At 45.9% G+C, this 20,995-nt stretch overlaps 1 protein-coding gene across 4 annotated transcripts in view; it reads left to right on the top strand.

Annotated features, from left to right (window-relative positions):
- The window catches only part of INSR (insulin receptor), a 146,309-nt gene that overhangs the window by 79,589 nt on the left and 45,725 nt on the right, over nt 1-20,995 (top strand). For all 4 annotated transcript variants that reach the window (XM_005208817.5, XM_005208816.5, XM_005208815.5 and 1 more), the window contains exons 3-8: nt 9,077-9,398; nt 14,925-15,073; nt 15,989-16,133; nt 17,944-18,158; nt 19,141-19,267; nt 20,247-20,497. In XM_005208817.5, coding sequence (XP_005208874.1) covers nt 9,077-9,398; nt 14,925-15,073; nt 15,989-16,133; nt 17,944-18,158; nt 19,141-19,267; nt 20,247-20,497 — 1,209 coding nt within the window. The remainder of the gene's footprint in view (nt 1-9,076; nt 9,399-14,924; nt 15,074-15,988; nt 16,134-17,943; nt 18,159-19,140; nt 19,268-20,246; nt 20,498-20,995) is intronic.

Genomic DNA, 20,995 nt, shown 5'->3' with positions numbered 1-20,995 from the left:
TATTTTGACTGATTATTGGGCTTCCCTGGTGGCTCGGATGGTAAAGAGTCTGCCTGCACTGCAGGAGACCCGGATTCAATCCCTGGGTCAGGAAGATCCCCTAGAGAAGGGAATGGCAACCCACTCCAGTATTCCATGGACAGAGGAGCCTGGTGAGCTACAGTCCAGGGAGTGGCAAAGAGTTGGACACAACTGAGCAACTAACACTTTTTTCTTTATCGTCATGTAACCACCACTACAGTCAAGGTATGGGATGGTCTGGTCACTCCCCCGCTGCAAATTTCTTTCTGTTGCTTGCAGTCAGCCTTCCCCAGTTCCAGCCCCTGGTTACCACTGATGTGTCCATTGTCCCTAGAGTTTTGCTTTTCCCAGGATGTCACATAAAGGGAATCATAGAATGTGTATCTTTGGAGACTAGCTTTTCACACTCAAAATGATGCATTTGAAATTCATCTCCGTGTTGTGGGAATCAGCAGTTAAAAAAATTTTTTGGGGGGAGTAAAGTTGCTTTACAATGTTGTGTTAGTGTTTGCTGTACAACACAGTGAATCAGCTATATGAATACATGTGTGTGTGTGTGCTCAGTCATGTGCTTTGCAACTCCATGGACTGTAGCCTGCCAGGCTCCTCTGTCCGTGGAATTCTCCAGGCAAGAATACTAAAGTGAGTTTCCTACTCTAGGGATCTTCCTCACCCAGGGATTGAAACTGCGTTTCTTACATCTCCTGAATTGACAAGCAAGTTCTTTACTGCTAGTGCCACCTGGGAAGCCCCATGTATACATATATTCCCCCTTCTTTTTGGATTTCCTTCCCATTTAGGTCACCACAGAGCGCTGAGTAGAGTTCCCTGTAGTATACAGTAGGTTCTCATTAGTTATCTATTTTATACTTAGTAGTGTATATATGTCAATCCCAAAGAAAAAAACAAATGTCAGATATTAACGCATATATGTGGAATCTAGAAAAATGGTACAGATGAATGTATTTGCAAAGCAGAAACAGAAAACAAATGTATGGACACCGGGGGGGAAAGGGGTGGTGATGGTGGGAGATTGGGACTTAATTCTTTTTTGACTGCTCTCTAGAGTTCATTGTCGGAGAAGGCAATGGCAACCCACTCCAGTACTCTTGTATGGAAAATCCCATGGATGGAGGAGCCTGGTGGGCTGCAGTCCATGGGGTCGCCAAGAGTCGGACAACTGAGCGACTTGACTTTCACTTTTCGCTTTCTTGCATTGGAGAAGGAAATGGCAACCCACTCCAGTGTTCTTGCCTGGAGAATCCCAGGGACAGAGGAGCCTAGTGGGCTGCTGTCTATGGGGTCACACAGAGTCGGACACGACTGAAGCGACTTAGCAGCAGCAGCAGAGTTCATTGTATGGAAATACAGTGTTTATCCATTCCCCAGCTGAGGGATATTTAGTTTGGTTTCCAGTTTTACGACCAACCTAGACAGCATATTAAAAAGAGACATTACTTTGCCAACAAAGGTCCGTCTAGTCAAGGCTCTGGTTTTTCCAGTGGTCATGTATGGATGTGAGAGTTGAACTATAAAGAAAGCTGAGCGCCGAAGAATTGATGCTTTTGGAGTGGAGCAGTGGTGTTGGAGAAGACCCTTGAGAGTCCTTTGGACTGCAATGAGATCCAACCAGTCCATTCTAAAGGAAATCAGTCCTGGGTGTTCATTGGTAGGACTGATGTTGAAGCTGAAACTCTAATACTTTGGCCACCTGATGCGAAGAGCTGACTCATTTGAAAAGACCCTGATGCTGGGAAAGATTGGGGGCAGGAGGAGAAGGGGACGACAGAGGATGAGATGGTTGGATCGCATCACTGACTCAATGGACATGAGTTTGGGTGGACTCCGGGAGTTGGTGATGAACAGGAAGGCCTGGCATGCGGCAGTTCATGGAGTCACAAAGAGTCGGACACAACTGAGCTACTGAACTGAACTTGCAGTGATGATGAATGTATCCACTGTAAACATTCCCATACGGGTCTTTGTGTGAACCTAAATGTTCTGTTTTGTTCTTCACTTCACTTGGCTAAACCCCTAGGTTCTGTGGTAAGGATCAGAAGTATGTGTCACTTTATAAGAAATGACCAAGCTGTTTCCCAAACTAGCTGTCCATTTCCGAGTCCCACAGTGTATGTCTTGTTCCTTTTCCCACTAACAAGCTATATTCTTTAGATACTTCTTCCCCCTTAATGCTATCTTGGAAGTGATTCCAACATTAAAATACATCGAGCTGCCTCCATTTTCACAGCTGTGTGCTATTCCATCCCTTTGATCCACATTAATTTATCTACACAGTCTCCTGTCTTGGACCTTTATGCTGTTTACAGGCTTTTGCTGTTGCAAACCCCAACGGCTAATGTATTGTAGGGCACAGAATATCCCTGTCTAGGCATCTAGGTGCACATATGCTCTCTTGTCTGCAGGATAATTCCTAGAAGTAGATATACTGGGGTCAAGTTGCACCTGCTTCCTTTGCTTCATACCACCCCTTTCTCTCTCTTTCTTTTTCTCTTTTTGGCTTCTCTGGGTCTTTGTTGTGTCATGGGGGCTTTTCTCCAGTTGTGGGCTGCAGTTGTGGCATGTGGGCTTTGAGCACACAGGCTCAGTAGTTGTGGCACGTGGGCTTAGTTGCCCACACTGCATGTGGGATCTTAGTTCCCTGCCCAGGGTTTGAACCTGCATCCCCGCATTGGAAGGCAGATTCTTAACCACTGGACCACGAGGGAAGTCCCCCATATCACCTGTCTTAAGCCAACTGGCATTTCTGTAGATTTCTCTCTGGAGAAAGGGTCATTTGGTCAGGAGCCTTCCACTTTAGTTCGGGAAGTTCAACCAGAGGATGCCTTCTTGCGGTTTGTTTAGAATTCACTTTTCAATCTTCTCAGTGGGTTGGAGTGAAAAAGCCACTGGGGGTGAAAGTTTCAGGAAGGTAGTGGCTGCTTCTCCTCTAGTGAAGTTGGAGGCCAGGAGCTTTTGGAAACTTTAGGGAGAATTGGGAGGATATTGGGGCCAGCAGCCCAAGGCAGCTAGGGTGGGAGGGTGGGGGACGGGAGATGGGTGAACAAGGAACCTGTGTGGTTGGAAGGGGGAGGTCTGGGTGGATTTTCCATTACACACGAGTCATGAACCTGTCCTGGGAAGGTCCACAGCTCCTGGGCTTCTTGGCATTTTCTTGAAAAGACTGCCATCCTCTCTGGAAGGAACAGCTTGGAGGGGAGGGCATGACATTTTGAGCCAGGGCTGGTGTGTGTTGAGTGTGCTATGTGTTGGGGACTCATTTGGTGTCTGTGAACAGGGGCAGGGCAAGGGGCACAGGGAGGGGAGAGTCAGACCCCTCCTCCATTCTCATCTTGCCAAATGCCTGGTTTTCATAATTCAACCTGGGACGAGGGGTGGGTGGGGGGGAACCACCAGTGGCATTTCTGCTAAATAAGATAAAGTACTTGGAAACAGATGGAAGACACCCAGAGCTGCCTTATTGTTATCAGAGTATAGTCTTCAAAAGTTAAAAAACACAACTGTTAGGCAAACAAACAAATCCCCCAACCAACCAGTCAAACAAACCATAAAGAACACCAGGCAGCACTTTTAACCCTTTAGCAAGGGCACTAGCTGGGATGGTAAAGCCAAAGCATTTGTCATCACTAAACCAGGAGCACAAAGTTAGATATGAGGACGTTACTGTCCCAGGGGGGCAATAAACCTGTCATCATTGCAGATTATTTCTTCTCTGGGATAAAAATGATTTACAACATATCCATCTCTAAGTTAACATCTGGCTTTCTGGAGTTGAGGCCCCAGTAGAAATAGTAAATCAATCACAGGTAAGTTTCACGGGGGAAGGGGTTGACAAATGATCCAGCCCATTGCCTGCTTGTGTAAATAAAGTTTTATTGGACACAATGTGTTTGTACCCATAGGTCTTCTCTGAGGCTGTCTTCACACAGAGTGCACTTGTTGTGGCATGGAACATATGGCCCGAACATTTGCTTTGTGACCTTCTGTGGGAAAATCTTGCCAGCTCTTTTGCTGGAGAATGAAATTGTTCTCAGGTGGACCTCTTAGGCAGGGCTCCAGAAGAAGTCTGAATGGCCCTGTGAGCAGCCTCTGGCCTTGTGTGTGAGCTTCGGGTCATTTTTTCTTAGCATTGTCTAGGCAGGAAGGTTTATGTGTCTGGGAAGTTTTTGGTAGATCTTTGCCAACAGCTCTTTTGAACCGAAGTGCTGACCCTCAGAGGCAGCCCCAGCCCAGGAAACAGACTCCTTCCTGCTCACACGTGTGCTTTTCCAGAGGGTGGAGTCTTCATGGATCCTAGATAATTGTCTGCCTTCTGTATTGCTTCCTGCCATTGAGTTCCTTCGGTTCCTGTGGACAGATTATTAATAATGATGAGAATACTATTGCCCACAATAACTGCTATCAAACCTATACTTGCCTATTAAATAATCTAGTGCCTTGCCCACATCCCTTCTTTTAGGTGTGAGAAGGAGTTAAGAGGTTATCATCCCCATTTGACAGACAAGAAAACTGAGGCTGTCATGGGTTCTTTACAGAAACCTTTCTGGCATGCCTGTGGGTGGAGAACTATATGCAGGTCACTCCTCCTTGACTGGGTGGACCCTGTGGATGCCTGTTTCATTGTTTAAACCTAGGAGTATCGTGTTCAGAGCCAAAAGATAGAAGTTACGGCTTTGGCCCTGCTGGGTCTCAGCTAAGTAAAAAGTCTTCTCTGTGAGATGGAGATAATGTTACTTACCTGCTCTCCCTGCTGGAGTCTTTATTATAATTAAGTAAGACTCTAATACTCGAATACTTTGGCCACCTGATGCAAAGAGCCAACTCATTGGAAAAGACCCTGATGCTGGGAAAGCCTGAGGGCAGCAGAAGGGGGCGACAGAGGATGAAATGGTTGGATGGCATCATCAGCTCAATAGACATGAGTGTGAGCAAACTCAGGGAGATAGTGAAGGACAGAGAAGCCTGACATGCTGTAGTCCATGGCGTCCCTAAGAGCTGGACACAACTGAGCAACTGAACAATAACAAAGAATCTAATGGGGGGTATGGAAACCCTCAAGAACCTCCACAGCCATTGGTGGGTTAACTCCATCCTGCTCCTGTTACCGTTTCTTAGTTCTTTCTGGATCCACACAGAAAAATCAGATGATGCACTTGGGCACAGATGCTCTAAATTTTCCATGTAATTTTTTAAAAAATAATATTTATTTATTTATTTTTGGCTGTGCTAGGTCTCCACTGCTTCACGAGCTCTCTCTAGTTGCAGTGAGTGAGGGCTACTCTCTAGCTGCAGTGCACAAGCTTCTCATTGCCATGGCTTCTCTAGAGTGCGTGGGCTTTAGTAGTGGCGATGCACTGGCTTGGTTGCCTCGAGGCATGCGGAATCTTCCCCATCAGAGATCAACCCTGTGTCCCTGCATTGGCAGGCGGATTCTTAACCAGTGGACCACCAGGGAAGTCCCTTCACATCTCTTATTCCATGGCTTCCCCCCCGCCCGCCCCACACACACCTTTGGATCATGACAATCTTAAGGAGAATTAAAGTTCCAGAAAAATTTGCCTACGAACCCCTTGCAAAGCTTGGATTTTCCCCCTTCTTGACCTATAGGATTGATTTTCATTGTATAAATTTCAGCAGTGACAGTTATTCAAGCTCATCTTATTGTGTATAGACATTTCCCTCCTTTTTAAGTTGTAGTCAAGCACCCATTTGGTGAAGGGCATGGCAACCCACTCCCATTCCTAAAGAATCCCATGGACCGAAGAGCCTGGTGGGCTACAGTCCATAGGATCACAAAGAGTTGTACACAACTGAAGTGACTTAGCACACACGCACGCAAGCACCTATTGGTGATGCTGTCAGTGGGAATTCTGCCTCTGTTAAAAAGGGGATTCTGACATCTGCTACAACATGGATCAACTTTGAGGATGTGTTGTGGTTTAGCCGATAAGTCATGTCTGATTCTTTGCAACCCCGTGGGCTGAAGCCCCACCAGGCTCCTTTGTCCATGGGATTTCCCAGGCAGGAATACTGGAGTGGGTTGCCATTTCTTTCTCCAGGGAATCTTCCCAACCCAGAGATCGAAACTGCATCTCCTGCATAGGCAGGTGGATTCTTTACCACTGAGCCACCAGGGAAGCCCTAAGGACGTGATGCTCAGTGAAATATGCCAGACACAAAAGGACACACACTGTCTGATTCTGCTCATTGGAGGTCCCAAGAGGAGTCAGATCTGTAGAGATAGGAAGTAGATGGTGAGGGTCAGGGCCTGGGGGAGGGGATGCGGGGATCAGTGTTTCTTGGAGACAGGGTTTCAGTTTGGGAAGGTGAGAAAGTTCTGGGGATAGTTGTACAACAATGTGAATGTACTTAATGCTACTGAGCTGTGCGTTTGCAATTGGTTACGATGGTCAGTTTTATGCATATTTTGCCACAATTAAAAAAAAAATGTGTTCCTTATTGCACTAACCACACTCAGCAGCCACAGGGAATTGGCTACCGTGTTGATCAGCGCAGATCGAGATGATTTCCGTCAACGCAGAAAGTTCCACCCAACACCAGTCCTCATGTGGAAATGTAGCTTCAGAGGCCTTTTAAGTTCCCTGGGTCTGGTCGGTGGTGTCCATGTGGGCCGTAATGTTCACTGCAGCTCTCGAGGGTCCTGGGGATTTGGGGGTGAAGACCATGTCCCAGCTTCCAAACCGTGTTTTGAGCTATGCAGGAAGTGAGCAAAGAAGGCATCCTTGGGGAACAGGCTCTGCTTGTGGCCTCAGAGGAACCATCAGTCCAGGGACAAATTTGCTGGCAGCCTGGGAAGGGAAGGCTGGTCGTGGAGGTCCAGGCCAGATACTGAGGGACCAAAATCAGGGGCAAGCAGGAAGTCATGAGTAGTGAGATGTCAGGAGAAAGAGTGTGTTACAAGCTGCTGGAGAACGCCAGAGTGGAGTCCAGCCTTCAGTGGACAAGTTCAATTGCATCAAATAAGAAACTCCACGCATAGAAATCCAAGCACAGTCTCTGCCCCGTTCATCGTCTCTTGCAGGTCACAGCAGAAATACCACCTCCACTTCCCTTCGGCACAGTGCTTGCTGTGTATGCAGTTATACTTCTTTTTTTAATTTAAAAATTGTTATTATTATTTTGGGGCTATGCTAAATCTTCAATGTGGCGTGCAGGCTTTCTCTAGTTGCAGTGCACAGGCTTAGTTGCCTTACCACGTGCGGGATCCTAATTCCCCAACCAGGGATCAAACCTGCATCCCTTGCATTGGAGGGTGGATTCTTAACCATTGGACAACAGGAAAGTCCCTGCAGTTATGCTTTTAAATAATGAATATGCCTCCTCCATTAGACTCGTGGGCCTAAAGGCAAACTCTGTGGCCATTGTGTTCCCATAGAGGTTGTAAACATCTGGATCAAATGTGTAAGCAAATGTGCGTTGAAGCACAAATAAACCTTTGGGACATTTGCTTAACCTCCTCTCACCTCAGTTTCCTCATTGTAAAATGGAGAAAATGTAGATCAGGATGTATGTGTTTATACCAGTATGGCAGCTACATGCAGGAGCAGACTTGCTCGAGGCAATTGTGTAATTTTCAGGAAATGTGCAGACTGCTTCTTAAACAAGCTGGTAATTCTGTTTGTTTGTTTCTAGTCTTTTCTTTTCTTTTTTTTTAACTTTATTGGAGTATAGTGGCTTTAGCGTGTCATGTTAGTTTCTACTGTACGGCAAGGTAAATCAGCTATACATATACATATATCCCCTCTTTCGTGGATTTCCTTCCCCGTTTAGGTCACCGCAGAGTCCTGAGTAGGGTTCCTTGTGCTGCACAGTAGGTTCTCATTAGTTATCTATTTTATACACAGTATCAATCGTGTGGAAGTGAAAGTGTTAGTCATTCAGCCATGTCCGACTCTTTGAGACCCCAGGGACTATAGCCCGCCAGGCTCCTCTGTCCCTGTAATTCTCCAGGCAAGAATACTGGAGTGGGTTGCCATTTCCTTCTCTAGGTTACCTTCCAGACCCGGTGATTGATCCTGGGTCTCTCACATTGCCGGTAGATTCTTTACCATCTGATCCACCAGGGAAGCCCTGGTGTATATATGTCAATCCCAATCTCCCAGCAAGCTGGTATTAAAATTTAAATAACATCAACTTATAATTAAAGAAATTATGTTAAAAAGCAAAGAAAATAAATATTTCGTACTTATCGCTTCCTAATCATCTCAGTACTTTTTTCTATGATTATGCTTTTGAGGTTGCTTGCTACTACTGTTTCTATGTGATTGGATGTATTATTTAATGCTGTGCTACTGTAGATCTCTCGCTGGCTTCACATTCAGTAACTTTAGGTGGGGTAGCTTGAAAAGGACCCTGGTGGGAATATTTACACCATGGAAATTGGCCAGTGCTTTAAAGCAAGAGGTTCTCTACTCCACTCAATGAAGAAGTTGTTAAACGTTTAAGAGCACATCACTGGTTTGGGGGCTGAAACGAGTTAACAGTTATGCCTGGGAGTTGGGACATCAGAAACTAGCATTTTTTAAAATACATATTTATTTATTTTTGGCTGTGCTGGGTCTTTGTTGCTGTGTGGGCTTTTTCTCTAGTTGTGACAAGCGGGGGCTACTCTAGTTGCTCTGCATCGGCTTCTCACTGTGGTGGCTTCTCTTGTTGCAGAGCATGGGCTCTAGGGTGCACGGAATTCAGTAGTTGTGGCAAACGGGCTCGGTAGTTGCAGCTCCCGGGCTCTAGAGCAGTGGCTCAGTAGTTGTGGAGCACAGACTTAGTTGCTCCTTGACACGTGGGATCTTCCCGGGCCAGGGATGGAACCCAAGTCCCCTGCGTTGGCAGGCAGATTTTTTACCACTGAGCCACCAGGGAAGTCCAGAAATTTGTATTTTTAACCAGCAGGCAACATGTACTGTAGACGTGAGCCATTGCTGACATGATTTTGTTTGGCTTGCACTTCCTCCTCTCAAGTTGCTGTCACGGCATTGGTAAAGCCATTGACCAGCTGTTTTCTTTCTCTCTCCAGTGTGTCCGACCATCTGCAAGTCACATGGCTGCACCTCTGAGGGTCTCTGCTGCCACAGCGAGTGCTTGGGCAACTGCTCAGAGCCCGACGACCCCACCAAGTGTGTGGCCTGTCGCAACTTCTACCTGGACGGCAGGTGTGTGGAGACCTGCCCGCCCCCTTACTACCACTTCCAAGACTGGCGCTGCGTGAACTTCAGCTTCTGCCAGGACCTGCACAACAAATGCAAGAACTCTCGGAGGCAAGGCTGCCACCAGTATGTCATTCACAATAACAAGTGCATCCCCGAGTGCCCCTCTGGCTACACGATGAATTCCAGCAAGTGAGTCCTGAGTGTGGGTTCCCAGGGGGCAGAGGGCAAGTTGTCAAGAGGGAAAGGAACATGGGGTTGGTGCTGGTAGCACCACCTATTAAAATTGTGTGAGAAGCTAGAGTTGATTGGCTATGAGCGAGGAAGCTGCTGCTGATGCGTGACATGGTTGGGTCTCTCAGATGCCATTCTGGCCTCCTGGTTTTGGGCACTGGCCTTTGGAGAGGGAGTCAATGACCTTTCTCTTGCAAAGGGCCAGATAGTAAATACTTTTGGCATCTTGCATACCAAAAATTGAAAGCTTTCTGTGCTTTTCATTGGAAACAGAAGTCCTTAGTTTCATATACAGTCCTTTATATGGCCTGATTGCTCCCACTGATGGAACTGTCTATCACAACCCAGGTCAGAGCTCAGATTTTTTAAGTGTTTTCTCCAAACTGGATCTGGATCGTGTCCTGAGGTTAGCCTGGAGTGCAAGGAAGAAGGACTCAATTCTAGATTATTCTCAAGGCTTTGTTGTCTTTTGAAGGACAATACCATCAAACCATTTCCTACTACTTGGGTGAGAAAAAGCAGGGTTTTCTCTCCCCAGGGGTGAGTCAGATTTCCTCCCCACACCTCAGACTTTTTGTTCACGCTGTTAGCTTCTCGGATGAGCTATTTTGGGGGCCTGGGGCTGGAACAGAGTTTTTAAAAAAAATCCATTTCCTGGTTTTTGTGTTGAAGGTCTGAGAAAAAAAAAATGCCACAAAACAACACAAAAACAAATCAGAGATAGACGCACGTCAAGGGGCCTTGAGCTGACCTGCTTACGTAAAACATCTTCCCTCTTCAGACTTGGAAATGAGCCAAGTGAGAGTGTTCTGGTGGGAAATTTTATTGCCCTGGGTGGGGAAGATGGGAAGGAAAACAACCTTTATTCTGGCTCCCAGGAGCTGCTCCCTGAGTGTTTGTGAAACCTGCAAGTACAGTATGTTTTGTTTCCCTCATTTTTGATAAAACCTATCACGTGGCTTTGTGGACCAAAAATAGGCTCCTATAAATCACCTTTGCATTCCAGACAGAGCTATTTTTTTTCTTTTTTGGGGCCAGTTTATCAGTAAGATTGGGGAAATGACCATATTCCTCTTGATTTATTTGTTTCATGTTTGAAATAAAGCAAGGATATTAACATCTTCCACTAAAAGACACTGGCTTTAAATAGAAGGAGGGTTTTTTTTTTTCTGATCATAACAAAGATATGAAAAATGGAGCAACTTCCTTTGATGTTTTCCTGATGGCAGTGGCCCCAGGATTGAAGCCCCAGGAAATTAACGACTTGTCCGATGATGCTTGGGACCTCTACTGAATGAAAGAGGGGAAAGAGGGGGATGTTAATTATGACCCATTCTGGCAGTAGTTGAGGGCTTCCCGGGTGTTGCTAGTGGTAAAGAACCTGCCTGCCAGTGCAGGAGACATAAGAGACTTGGGTTCAATCCCTGGGTCGGGAAAATCCCCTGGAGGAAGGCATGGCGGCCCACTCCAGTATCTTGCCTGGAGAATCCCATGGACAGAGGAGCCTGGCGAGCTACAGTCACATGGAGTTTGCAAAGAGTTGGACGTGACTGAAGTGACCCAGCACGCAACATGGCAGTATGTTACTTTGTCAGTTAAAAAAACTTTTTTTTCTTCTGAAGCTTTTATTTTGTGGAAGACTTAAGGGCTGTCATGTTTTCTTATGTGGTTTGATATCAAATGGGGCCAGATATGTTTTCTTTCTTTCTGGTGGCTCTATCTGGGAAGTAGTTCTTGATGTTTTTATAGCAGAGAACAGTGAACCCATGTGGGTTCACTATATTCCATCCGTGGTCACTCCGAGATACCTGGTAGGGTGCTCTTCAGTGAGATGAGGAGTATTAGATATTTGGGGTGCATGTTAAGGGTGTGATGGGTATGGGGCATCCCTGTCCTTCCCCCCTACCCCCCGCCCACCTTCTAGAATTCTCTGCCTCTTGATCTTTGCGTGGCTGGATTTCTCCTGGTCACCCAGGACATCACAACTTAAAATTCACTTCCTTTGAGACTTCTTTCCTGTGTGACCACCCTGCCTGAATTAACCATCTGGCTACCCTTTGGCACATCTCTCCATTTTAACTCTTTTCGTGCTCTTTACCACTGGCTGATATTTTCATTGTCCATTTGTTAATTTTCGCCAATGAGACCGTAGGCTTCAGAAATGTATCAGCTAGCTCTTGCTGTGTAACAAACCTCCCCAGTACTTTGTAACTTATAACAACACTCATTTATGGTTTCTATTGATTTTGTGGGTTGACCTGAGGTTTATCTGGTTCGGCGTGGGTCGGCTCTGATGGGATGGTACAACCTAGCCACTCATACCCTGCACGGGCAGCTGGGGCCTCTCTCCATGTGTAGCCAGGAACGGCAGGCTTTAAACTGTGTAAGTACTTCTTAAGCCACTTCTGTGTCACATGTGCTAATGCCTCAGCCAAAGCAATTCAGAGGGCCACACCCAGATTCCACGGATGAGGAAGCAAGACTCCATTTCTTGGCTGGAAAAGAACATGTGAATTTCCCACAGGGAAAGTTGGTTGTTTGTTCACTTGTGTGCCTGCGGTTTACAACCGGCATTGGCAAAGGGCCAGATAGTAAATATTTTCTGCTCTGAGGGCCATATGGTTGCGGCTACTCTACTCTAGCCTTATAGAGTGATAATGGTCATAGATGGTACTCAAACCAGTGGGTGTGTTCTGATACAGTGCTAGTTACAACAACAGGTGGCCAGCTGGAGCTGACCCACGGGCTGTAGTTTGCTTATCCCTGGCCTGGAGGATCATCTGTCACATGATAAGTGCTCAGTGAATATTTGTAGAACCAACAAAAGAACCCAAACATTTGGTCATTATTCTGTTTCCACCCCAGCTGCTCTGACACCAGCTGGGTGTACTACAATAGATGTCAACATCAACCACCTGGAGTTGGCATCGGACCCACAAGTTAAAGGCTTGGTCCTCCACTGGACTGGCTTTACTTCACATGCCAGCCACACTTTGGGGGTCCCCAGGGCAGGCACGTGGGCACTAGTGGTAAAGAACCCACCTGCCAATGCAGGAGACATAAGAAATGCCGAGTTGATCCTTGGGTTGGGAAGATCCCCTGGAGGAGGGCATGGTGACTCACTTCAGTATTCTTGCCTGGAGAATCCCACGGACAGAGGAGCATGGTGGGCTACAGTCCTTGGGATCACAAAGAGTCAGACATGACTGAAGCGACTTAGCACACACACATGCAAGAGCACCCACACTGCTGATTGGTTGGCTATAAATTTTGAGGTTCCCACAAACCCACTGGGTTCAATAATTTGCTGGGACAACTCACAGAGCTAAAAGAAAAAGGCTGATGGTCCAAGCCTATGGATGGTAGCACCCTGGGTTAGGGTGCCTACGGAGCTCACCTAAGTGTACATCACATAGCTAGCTCTGCAGACACTGCCCCCGGGGGGTGCCCTATTTATGGCTGGGCCAACTCTTGCTGCGCTTCAGCAAGAAACCATCAGGCAACTTTAAGGAGCAAGGTTTGTTATTCACAGGTCCTGGAGGGCCACACAGTGAGGTCGTGGGAAGGGGAAGGAAGAAGGGAGAGAGGGAGAGAGACACACACAGAGGAAAAGGCGGGGGCGGCGGGGGGGGGGGGGGGGAGAGACAGAGAGAGGAAAAGAGAAGGAGAGAGGAAGAGAAAGAGAGGAAGTGGCCCTTGGGAGGTCTGCTTTTCTTAGGTTCTGAGGGCAGAGTGTCTGGGGTTTGATGGCTTCACTCTGTGGTGAATTTAAAGCTCAAGAGCAGGAATTGGGGCACAGGAAGAGAGAGGCAGGGTCCATCAAGTGGTCAGTTATCTAGGTTCCTCAGGGCTTTCTGAAAGAGGGACCTTCAGGGGTGGTGGCAGCCTTGTTCCTTATCTAGTTGTTTTCGTTACATTTTACTCAAGACACATGTCTTTTGAAATAGATGCCTCAGCAGTCAAAAAGCTTCATGTCAGGCACTTAACAATTACAGCTTTATTATTAAGGAGGCACAGAGGATGAGGGCTGGGAGAGTTCCAGACACAGGGCTCCCATACCCTCATGGAATCAGAAACATCAGCCTTACAGCACAGCTGTGTGCTCACCAACCAGAAAAATGGACTAAGTTGGTGTCCAGGGTTTTTCTTGGGGTTTTGTTATATAGCTGTGATCTATTGAATCACTGGCCATGGATTTGAGCTCTATCTCCAGCCTCCTTCTCTCTCTGGAGGTCAAAGCGATGAGGCAACCTTCCAACTCACACATTTGACCTTTCTTGTGACCAGCCCTCATCCTGAAGCAACTAGGGGTCACTACTTCATTAGCACAACAAAGATGTTTCTATCGCTCAGGAAATTCCAAGGCTTTTGAAGCTCTGTGCCAGGAGCTGGGCACCAGATGTGTTCTTTATTATACCACCATGACAAAGATCCTTCTGCAAAATTGAATAGGCAGAGGTGTAGAAGTAACAAGGGTAGCAATGATACCACTAGTAAAAAGTGATCATCATAGCAAAGGACTAATGGTTTTGTTTTTTAAGTGCCAAGTACTTTAGATGGCATATATCATTCAGTCATTCAGTGCTCATCACCACCTGCCCTGTGAAGCAGATACTCTTATCATCTCTATTTCACAGCATGTGTGCCTGCTAAGTCACTTCAGTCGTGTCTGATTCTTTGCAATCCAGTGGACAGTAACCTACCACTCCTCTGTCTATGGAATTCTCCAGGCAAGAGTACTGGAGTGGGTTGTCATGACCTCCTCCAGGAGATCCTCCCAACCCAGGGATCAAACCCAGGTCTCCTGCACTGCAGGCAGTCTCCTTCATTGCAGATGGATTCTTTACCAACTGAGCCACCAGGGAAGGTCAGACCCCACATAGAACAGCAGGCATCCCATCACCTTGCAGTAGCAGCCTGAGTACCACTAGTTGGAGTAAAATCATTAGCTCTGCACAATTGGTCACTATGGTTTCGTCAGGAGTCCCATCAGTTCCTTGTAATAGTGTGAGTTCTATCTCCAGGGTAGTACATGATTCCCCATGGGGTACAGTGGGAAGACCCTCTCTTTGGGACAAGGCAGAAGCCCCATCATTTTGGCATGAGTACCCTGACCTTGGGATAATGCTGTAGAACCTGTCACCCTGGAGAAAAGCCCTAAGCCTATCCCTTTAGACAGTGGTTCTTACCTGGAGGGGGCTTTTTGCACCTCCTTCCCCAGGGGACAATGTTATGTTCAGAGACATTTTTGGCTGTCATGCCTTGGATGGGAGGTGGTGTTAGCATAGTATGGGAGTGCGGGGATGCTGCTTAACACCCCTCGTGTGGAGGACAGCCCCCAACAGTGGAGAATTCTCCAACCTCAATGTCAGCAGTGCTGTGGTTGAAGCACTCTGCCTTATGGTCACTTGGGACCCTGTGCAGCACGCTCTCTGCTGTGTGTGTGTGTGTGCGTCCTGATCTTTCTCCCCACTCTTTCTGCAGCTTGATGTGTACCCCTTGCCTGGGCCCCTGTCCCAAGGTATGCCACCTCCTGGAAGGCGAGAAGACCATCGATTCGGTGACATCTGCCCAGGAGCTCCGAGGCTGCACCATCATCAACGGAAGCTTAATCATCAACATTCGAGGGGGCAGTGAGTGCTCTGGGGGGAGGGGTTGCCACCTCCTGGGATCCACTCTCCTTCTGAGCACACCAGGACAACAACCCAGAGACCCATCAGTGGAGTCATGCAAGGAATAATGTGCTTCCAAACTTGGGGTTCACAGCTCAGTCCTAGACCCATCACAATATTGTAAAGTAATTAGCTTCCAATTAAAATAAATTAATTAAGAAAAATGGAAATGCCTGATGTCCCAACTCTCAGCTTGGAAAATAAGAATCTTGGGGTGGGGACGAGGAGGGGCAGGGAGGAGCAGGGAAGTGGGTCCAGGACTGAGCTGTGACATCAGGCATTTCCAGTTTAAAAAATTAATTTATTTAACTGGAGGCTAACTATTTTACGATTTTGTGATGGTTTTTGCCATACATTGACATGAATCAGCCACGGGTGTACATGTGTTGTCCCCCCCCAATCCCAAACCCGCCTCCCACCTCCCTCCCCATCCCTACCAAGCAGATAGCATGACCTCTTTTGCAGGTCTGGGAACTGTGTTTCCAGAAATTCTGTCAAAGGCAAAAAGTACTCCTTTGTTTATTTATTCAGCAGACGTTTATTGAATACTCACAGTGAATAAGGCCAAGTCCATGCATGGTGGATCTTGCAAATAAACAAATGAATGTATAATATAAACCCGGGCAGTGGTTCCTGCATTGAAGGGCAACAAAGCAGGGGGATGGAGGGAGCAGGAGTCGGCCGCATAATAAACACATTCAGCTTTGCAGGCAGGACAGTCTCTGTCATAACCACACTGCGTTATAAATGTGTTTGAAGCTGGGCTCGCAAAAATCATTTTCAGCCTGGAAGTTAACTCTTCACCATGGGGAATTCTGGAAAGGTTAAAATATTTTGGTAGAAACCCACTGGATATTTATTCTCTCCTTTCCTTAGACAACCTGGCAGCTGAGCTAGAGGCCAACCTTGGACTCATTGAAGAAATTTCAGGATATCTGAAAATCCGCCGGTCCTATGCCCTGGTGTCACTTTCCTTCTTCCGGAAGTTACGTCTGATTCGAGGGGAGACCTTGGAAATTGGGTATGTGGGCCTGATACTGTATCTGTGGCCTCACTAGGAAGTTTGTGAGTTAGAAAATCTTAGGGTTTTTTTCTGTCAAGACAGGGAAACAACCTAAGTATCCACTGATGGATGGACGGGTAAAGAAAGCATGATGTATATGTGTGTGTGTGTGTGTGTGTGTGTATACTAAGTATCCACTGATGGATGGACGGGTAAAGAAAGCATGGTGTGTGTGTGTGTGTGTGTGTGTGTGTGTGTGTGTGTGTGTGTGTATACCAAGTATCCACTGATGGATGGATGTGTGTGTGTGTGTGTGTGTGTGTATACTAAGTATCCACTGATGGATGGACGGGTAAAGAAAGCATGATGTATATGTGTGTGTGTGTGTGTATACTAAGTATCCACTGATGGATGTACGGGTAAAGAAAGCATGGTGTGTGTGTGTGTGTGTGTATACCAAGTATCCACTGATGGATGGATGTGTGTGTGTGTGTGTGTGTGTGTGTACTAAGTATCCACTGATGGATGGATGGGTAAAGAAAGCATGATGTGTGTGTGTGTGTGTGTGTGTGTATACTAAGTATCCACTGATGGATGGACGGGTAAAGAAAGCATGATGTATATGTGTGTGTGTGTGTATATACTAAGTATCCACTGATGGATGTACGGGTAAAGAAAGCATGATGTGTGTGTGTGTGTGTGTGTGTGTATACTAAGTATCCACTGAGGGATGGATGGGTAAAGAAAGCATGATGTGTGTGTGTGTGTGTATACTAAGTATCCACTGAGGGATGGATGGGTAAAGAAAACATGATGTATATGTGTGTGTGTGTGTACATATATGTAATGGAATATTATATAACCATAAAACTACCTTTTTTGCCAAAGGTCACACCTTTCATTTGGATTCTTCCAATGACCTCCTTGCTGGTTCTAGAACTACCAGGACCATCCCACAGAAATATAATGCAAGTCACATATGAGACTTTAAATGTTCTAGTAGCTACATTTTTAAAACTTTAGAAGAAATAGGTGGAATGAATTTTAGTAATGCCTTTTACTAAACCCATTAAATCTGAAATGTTATTTTGACATGGACTCAATATCAAAAAATGATAAACAAGATCTTTTACATCCTTTTTTTTCATGCTCAGTGTTTGAAATCTGTGGGATTTTTTTGCTGTTTTTTTTTGTTTTTACTTCTGATACAGTTCAGAAGGGCCACATCACAGGGGCTCAGGAGGCAAATGTGGCTGGTGGTCTCTGTGTTGGATAACACAGGTCAAGCTGCTGTCCATTTCCCATTCATCACGTCCTGGTGGCCCACTCATGAGTCTAAGGCGTAGGTCTACCTGAGTTACTGAGTTGTTATAAAACCTTCAGCGGCCCCCCTCTGTCTACCGAGGAAGCGCATGTGTTCTTGATCTTGGTCTAGCATGCAGTATACTAGAGGGTTTGGGCCATGGTATCGCTTCAGTATTGCCTTCCACCTGTTGTTCAGAACAAGCTACTTTGCTCTTCCCTGGGCCCAGCTCAGGTGCCTCTGTGTCTTCAGTCTTTCCCTTTTGCAAAACCCATATTTCAATCCATCACAGTCTTGCCCTCCTCCCCTACAAGACTGATCTCAAGCATCTTCCTGGCCTTGAAGACCTCCTCAGCTTCCCCTATACCTCTCACCCTCCATTCAACACGTAATGAGTACGTGTCAAGCAAGTGGTTAGAACTGGGAATGGAGCACTGAATGAGATCAGTTCCAGCCATGGCCCCACCATTTTGGAGGTGGAGATGACAGGCTGATGAATGATTAGGTCTGTGTGCGTTTCCATAGGAACTACTCTTTCTACGCCTTGGACAACCAGAACCTAAGGCAGCTGTGGGACTGGAGCAAACACAACCTCACCATCACTCAGGGGAAACTCTTCTTCCACTATAACCCCAAACTCTGCCTGTCGGAAATTCACAAGATGGAGGAAGTTTCAGGAACCAAGGGGCGCCAGGAGAGAAATGACATTGCTCTAAAGACCAATGGGGACCAGGCATCCTGTAAGTGGCAATGCTCTCGTCCTTTCATGGACCAGACAATGTGACTTCCCCTACCTCCCCCACCACTCTGGTACCCGGGGTGGGTGTCACTTACCCCCAATGAGCTAAAACAACTAAGTGTGTGTTAGACTTTCTGAAACACTGAAGACAAGTGTTGTACACATTAATCTCTTTGCCAAATACCAAATACAATGCCTGGTGCTGGAAGATGCCACATAAGCACTGAATGAACGAATGTCATCTCCCGTATATATATGGCCTTGGCTCAAATGCTACAGCAAAGTTCTGCAATTGCTACAGTTGGAGACTGAGAGCTGGCTACCCTTCTGTGATGAGTTTTTCTGTTGAAGAAATAGCTGAGCATTGAGGTGCTAAGGCTTCCATGATACCCTCATGTGCAGCTGTTTTGTTATGAGACAGTTTGGTGCAAACTGTGGTAATTCAGGGGAGGGAGAGAGCAAGGTTGGGGTGGTGCTTAAGGGAGGGCTTATATTCCAGGCAGAGGGAATTACTGTCTCCAAGGCATTGTCTTTCCAAAGAGTGGTCACTCCAAGATATAATGATCTGCACTCTCTCTAAACCCAGTCAGCTTGTATCCATTTGCACTGGAGTTACTTTTTCTGACATGTCAGGCATGAAAATCCACATGTAAGACAAATTGTGTTAGGACAAATGTTATTCTTGAAAGTGTCCTTTTCCCAGCACCAGTTGGCCTCTTGTCCTTCCCTGTTAGTGCCAACCACAGCTCTTTAGATGCGCATCTGGTCAAGTAATTGACTTGCAGTTGGGGCCAACCTATATGATCTGTTCTTGCCCCTGAACAAGGGAAAGGCACGTGGAAATGAGACCTCACTAGGAAATAGCAGATTACCATCTTCCTTCTTGTGGATTCTCTTGGAAGTATGGGATCACCTGCTTTGGGCTGAAACAAATTATTTAAAATTCTGATACTGGGTGTTTTTTTTTTTTTAAACCTTTCTAGGTGAAAATGAATTACTTAAATTTTCTTACATTCGGACATCTTACGACAAGATCTTGCTAAAATGGGAGCCGTATTGGCCTCCTGACTTCCGAGACCTCCTGGGGTTCATGTTGTTCTACAAAGAGGCGTAAGTAGAAAGATAAAGAGGTGTGAGTGTTACATTTGTGCTCAGAGGTTCCCCCACTGAAGTTTCTTTCTATCTCCTTCTTATCCATGGAATAAATATCATAGATCCCTTGGTGGGATCTCACCAGTTGATGGTGTATAACGTCAATAACATTTCTTATTGTCGAAAGCCAGAAATTGAAGCAGGCAGGTTTCTTTTGGAGGTCTAGATTGGGCAATCTCCTATAGAAATACCCTGTTTTTCTCACCAGACATTCTCAACAAAAAGTCACTGAGTCTACTTAGGAGGTGTCTTTTTAAAAAGTCTACTTAGTATGTGTCTTAGTAGGTATTTCTATTTAGTAGGTATCTACTTAATAGGTGTCTTTTTTAAAAAAAAGTTTATTTTTAAATCTATTTTGGATTTTTTTCCAACACAAATAATTATCTATGGTAAAACAAACATGAAATTGATCATCTTAGTGATGTTTAAATGTACAGCTCAGTGGCATTAAGTATATTCGTGATGCTCTGTGATCATCCTCACTGTCCCTCCCCACAATTTATTCATCATCTTACGTTGAAACACTGTCGTCATTCAATGACACCCAGCCATCTTGAGTATATGACTGTGCTGGAGTTTTAAAAGGAGACAGTGGAAGTGGTGATCATATTAACATGGATAATTATTCCATCCCTTATGATTTACTATGTGTCGGGCTGTGTGTGGAGGAGTCAGCCCACATCCTCTCATGTGATCTTGTCACTAACTCAGATAGTATCATCATCATGATCACTATTATTATTACTGGGAAATTGAGACATAGGGGAAGCAATCCCTTTCTCTTTGACTGTTTCTGTGTCCTTTCTCCTTGTGGCACAAGATTTTTGGTGAACAGGGTGCAAGCCTGTAGGAGGTAACTTCCCCCAGCCACATCTCTCTGATCTTTAGATCTATAGTCAAGGAATGATAACCATCTTTACCTGTTTGGTCTTGAAAGCCCTTACCAGAACGTGACAGAATTCGATGGGCAGGATGCCTGCGGCTCCAACAGCTGGACAGTGGTGGATATTGACCCGCCTACGAGGTCCAACGACCCCAAGTCACAGAACCACCCTGGGTGGCTGATGCGTGGTCTCAAGCCCTGGACCCAGTATGCCATCTTTGTCAAGACCCTGGTCACCTTTTCTGATGAACGCCGTACATACGGGGCCAAGAGTGACATCATCTATGTCCAGACAGACGCCACTAGTAAGCATTTCTTGTGAATGTGAACTTAGGCGTGAGCTCAGACATCGTGCCTTTCATATGAAATGCTTTGTCGTTTTTCTTTTTTTTCTGCATGGTCATTGGCTTCTAAAACAGCTGGGCGCTGAGATTTACAATTTCAGAAGATGAGGCAGTAGCAACAAGACATTAGAGAGGAACATATATTTCTTCTTTCCATTATGGAAAATTTTCAAATATTTACAAAAGTAGGAGAAAATAGCTCCTCTCCCTATGTACTCATCTCTTAGCTTCAATAATTATCAAGATTTTGCCATTTTTTGTTTCATCTCTGCTTCTCTCCTCCATTTTTTTGAAATTAAAATTTTTAATTGATTTATTTTTAATTGAAGGATAATTGTTTTACACCGTTGGTTTCTGCCATACATCAAATGAATCAGCCATAGGTATACCTATGTGCCCTCCCTCTTGGTCTTCCCTCCCACCTCCCTTCCCTCCCATCCCATCCCCTAGGTTGTCACA

This window comes from Bos taurus, chromosome 7 (genome assembly GCF_002263795.3).
Source record: "Bos taurus isolate L1 Dominette 01449 registration number 42190680 breed Hereford chromosome 7, ARS-UCD2.0, whole genome shotgun sequence".
In the NCBI taxonomy this organism is placed as follows: Eukaryota; Metazoa; Chordata; class Mammalia; order Artiodactyla; family Bovidae; genus Bos; species Bos taurus.
The sequence above is the reverse complement of the archived record's forward strand: the minus strand, read 5'-3'. Positions and strand labels throughout refer to the sequence as shown.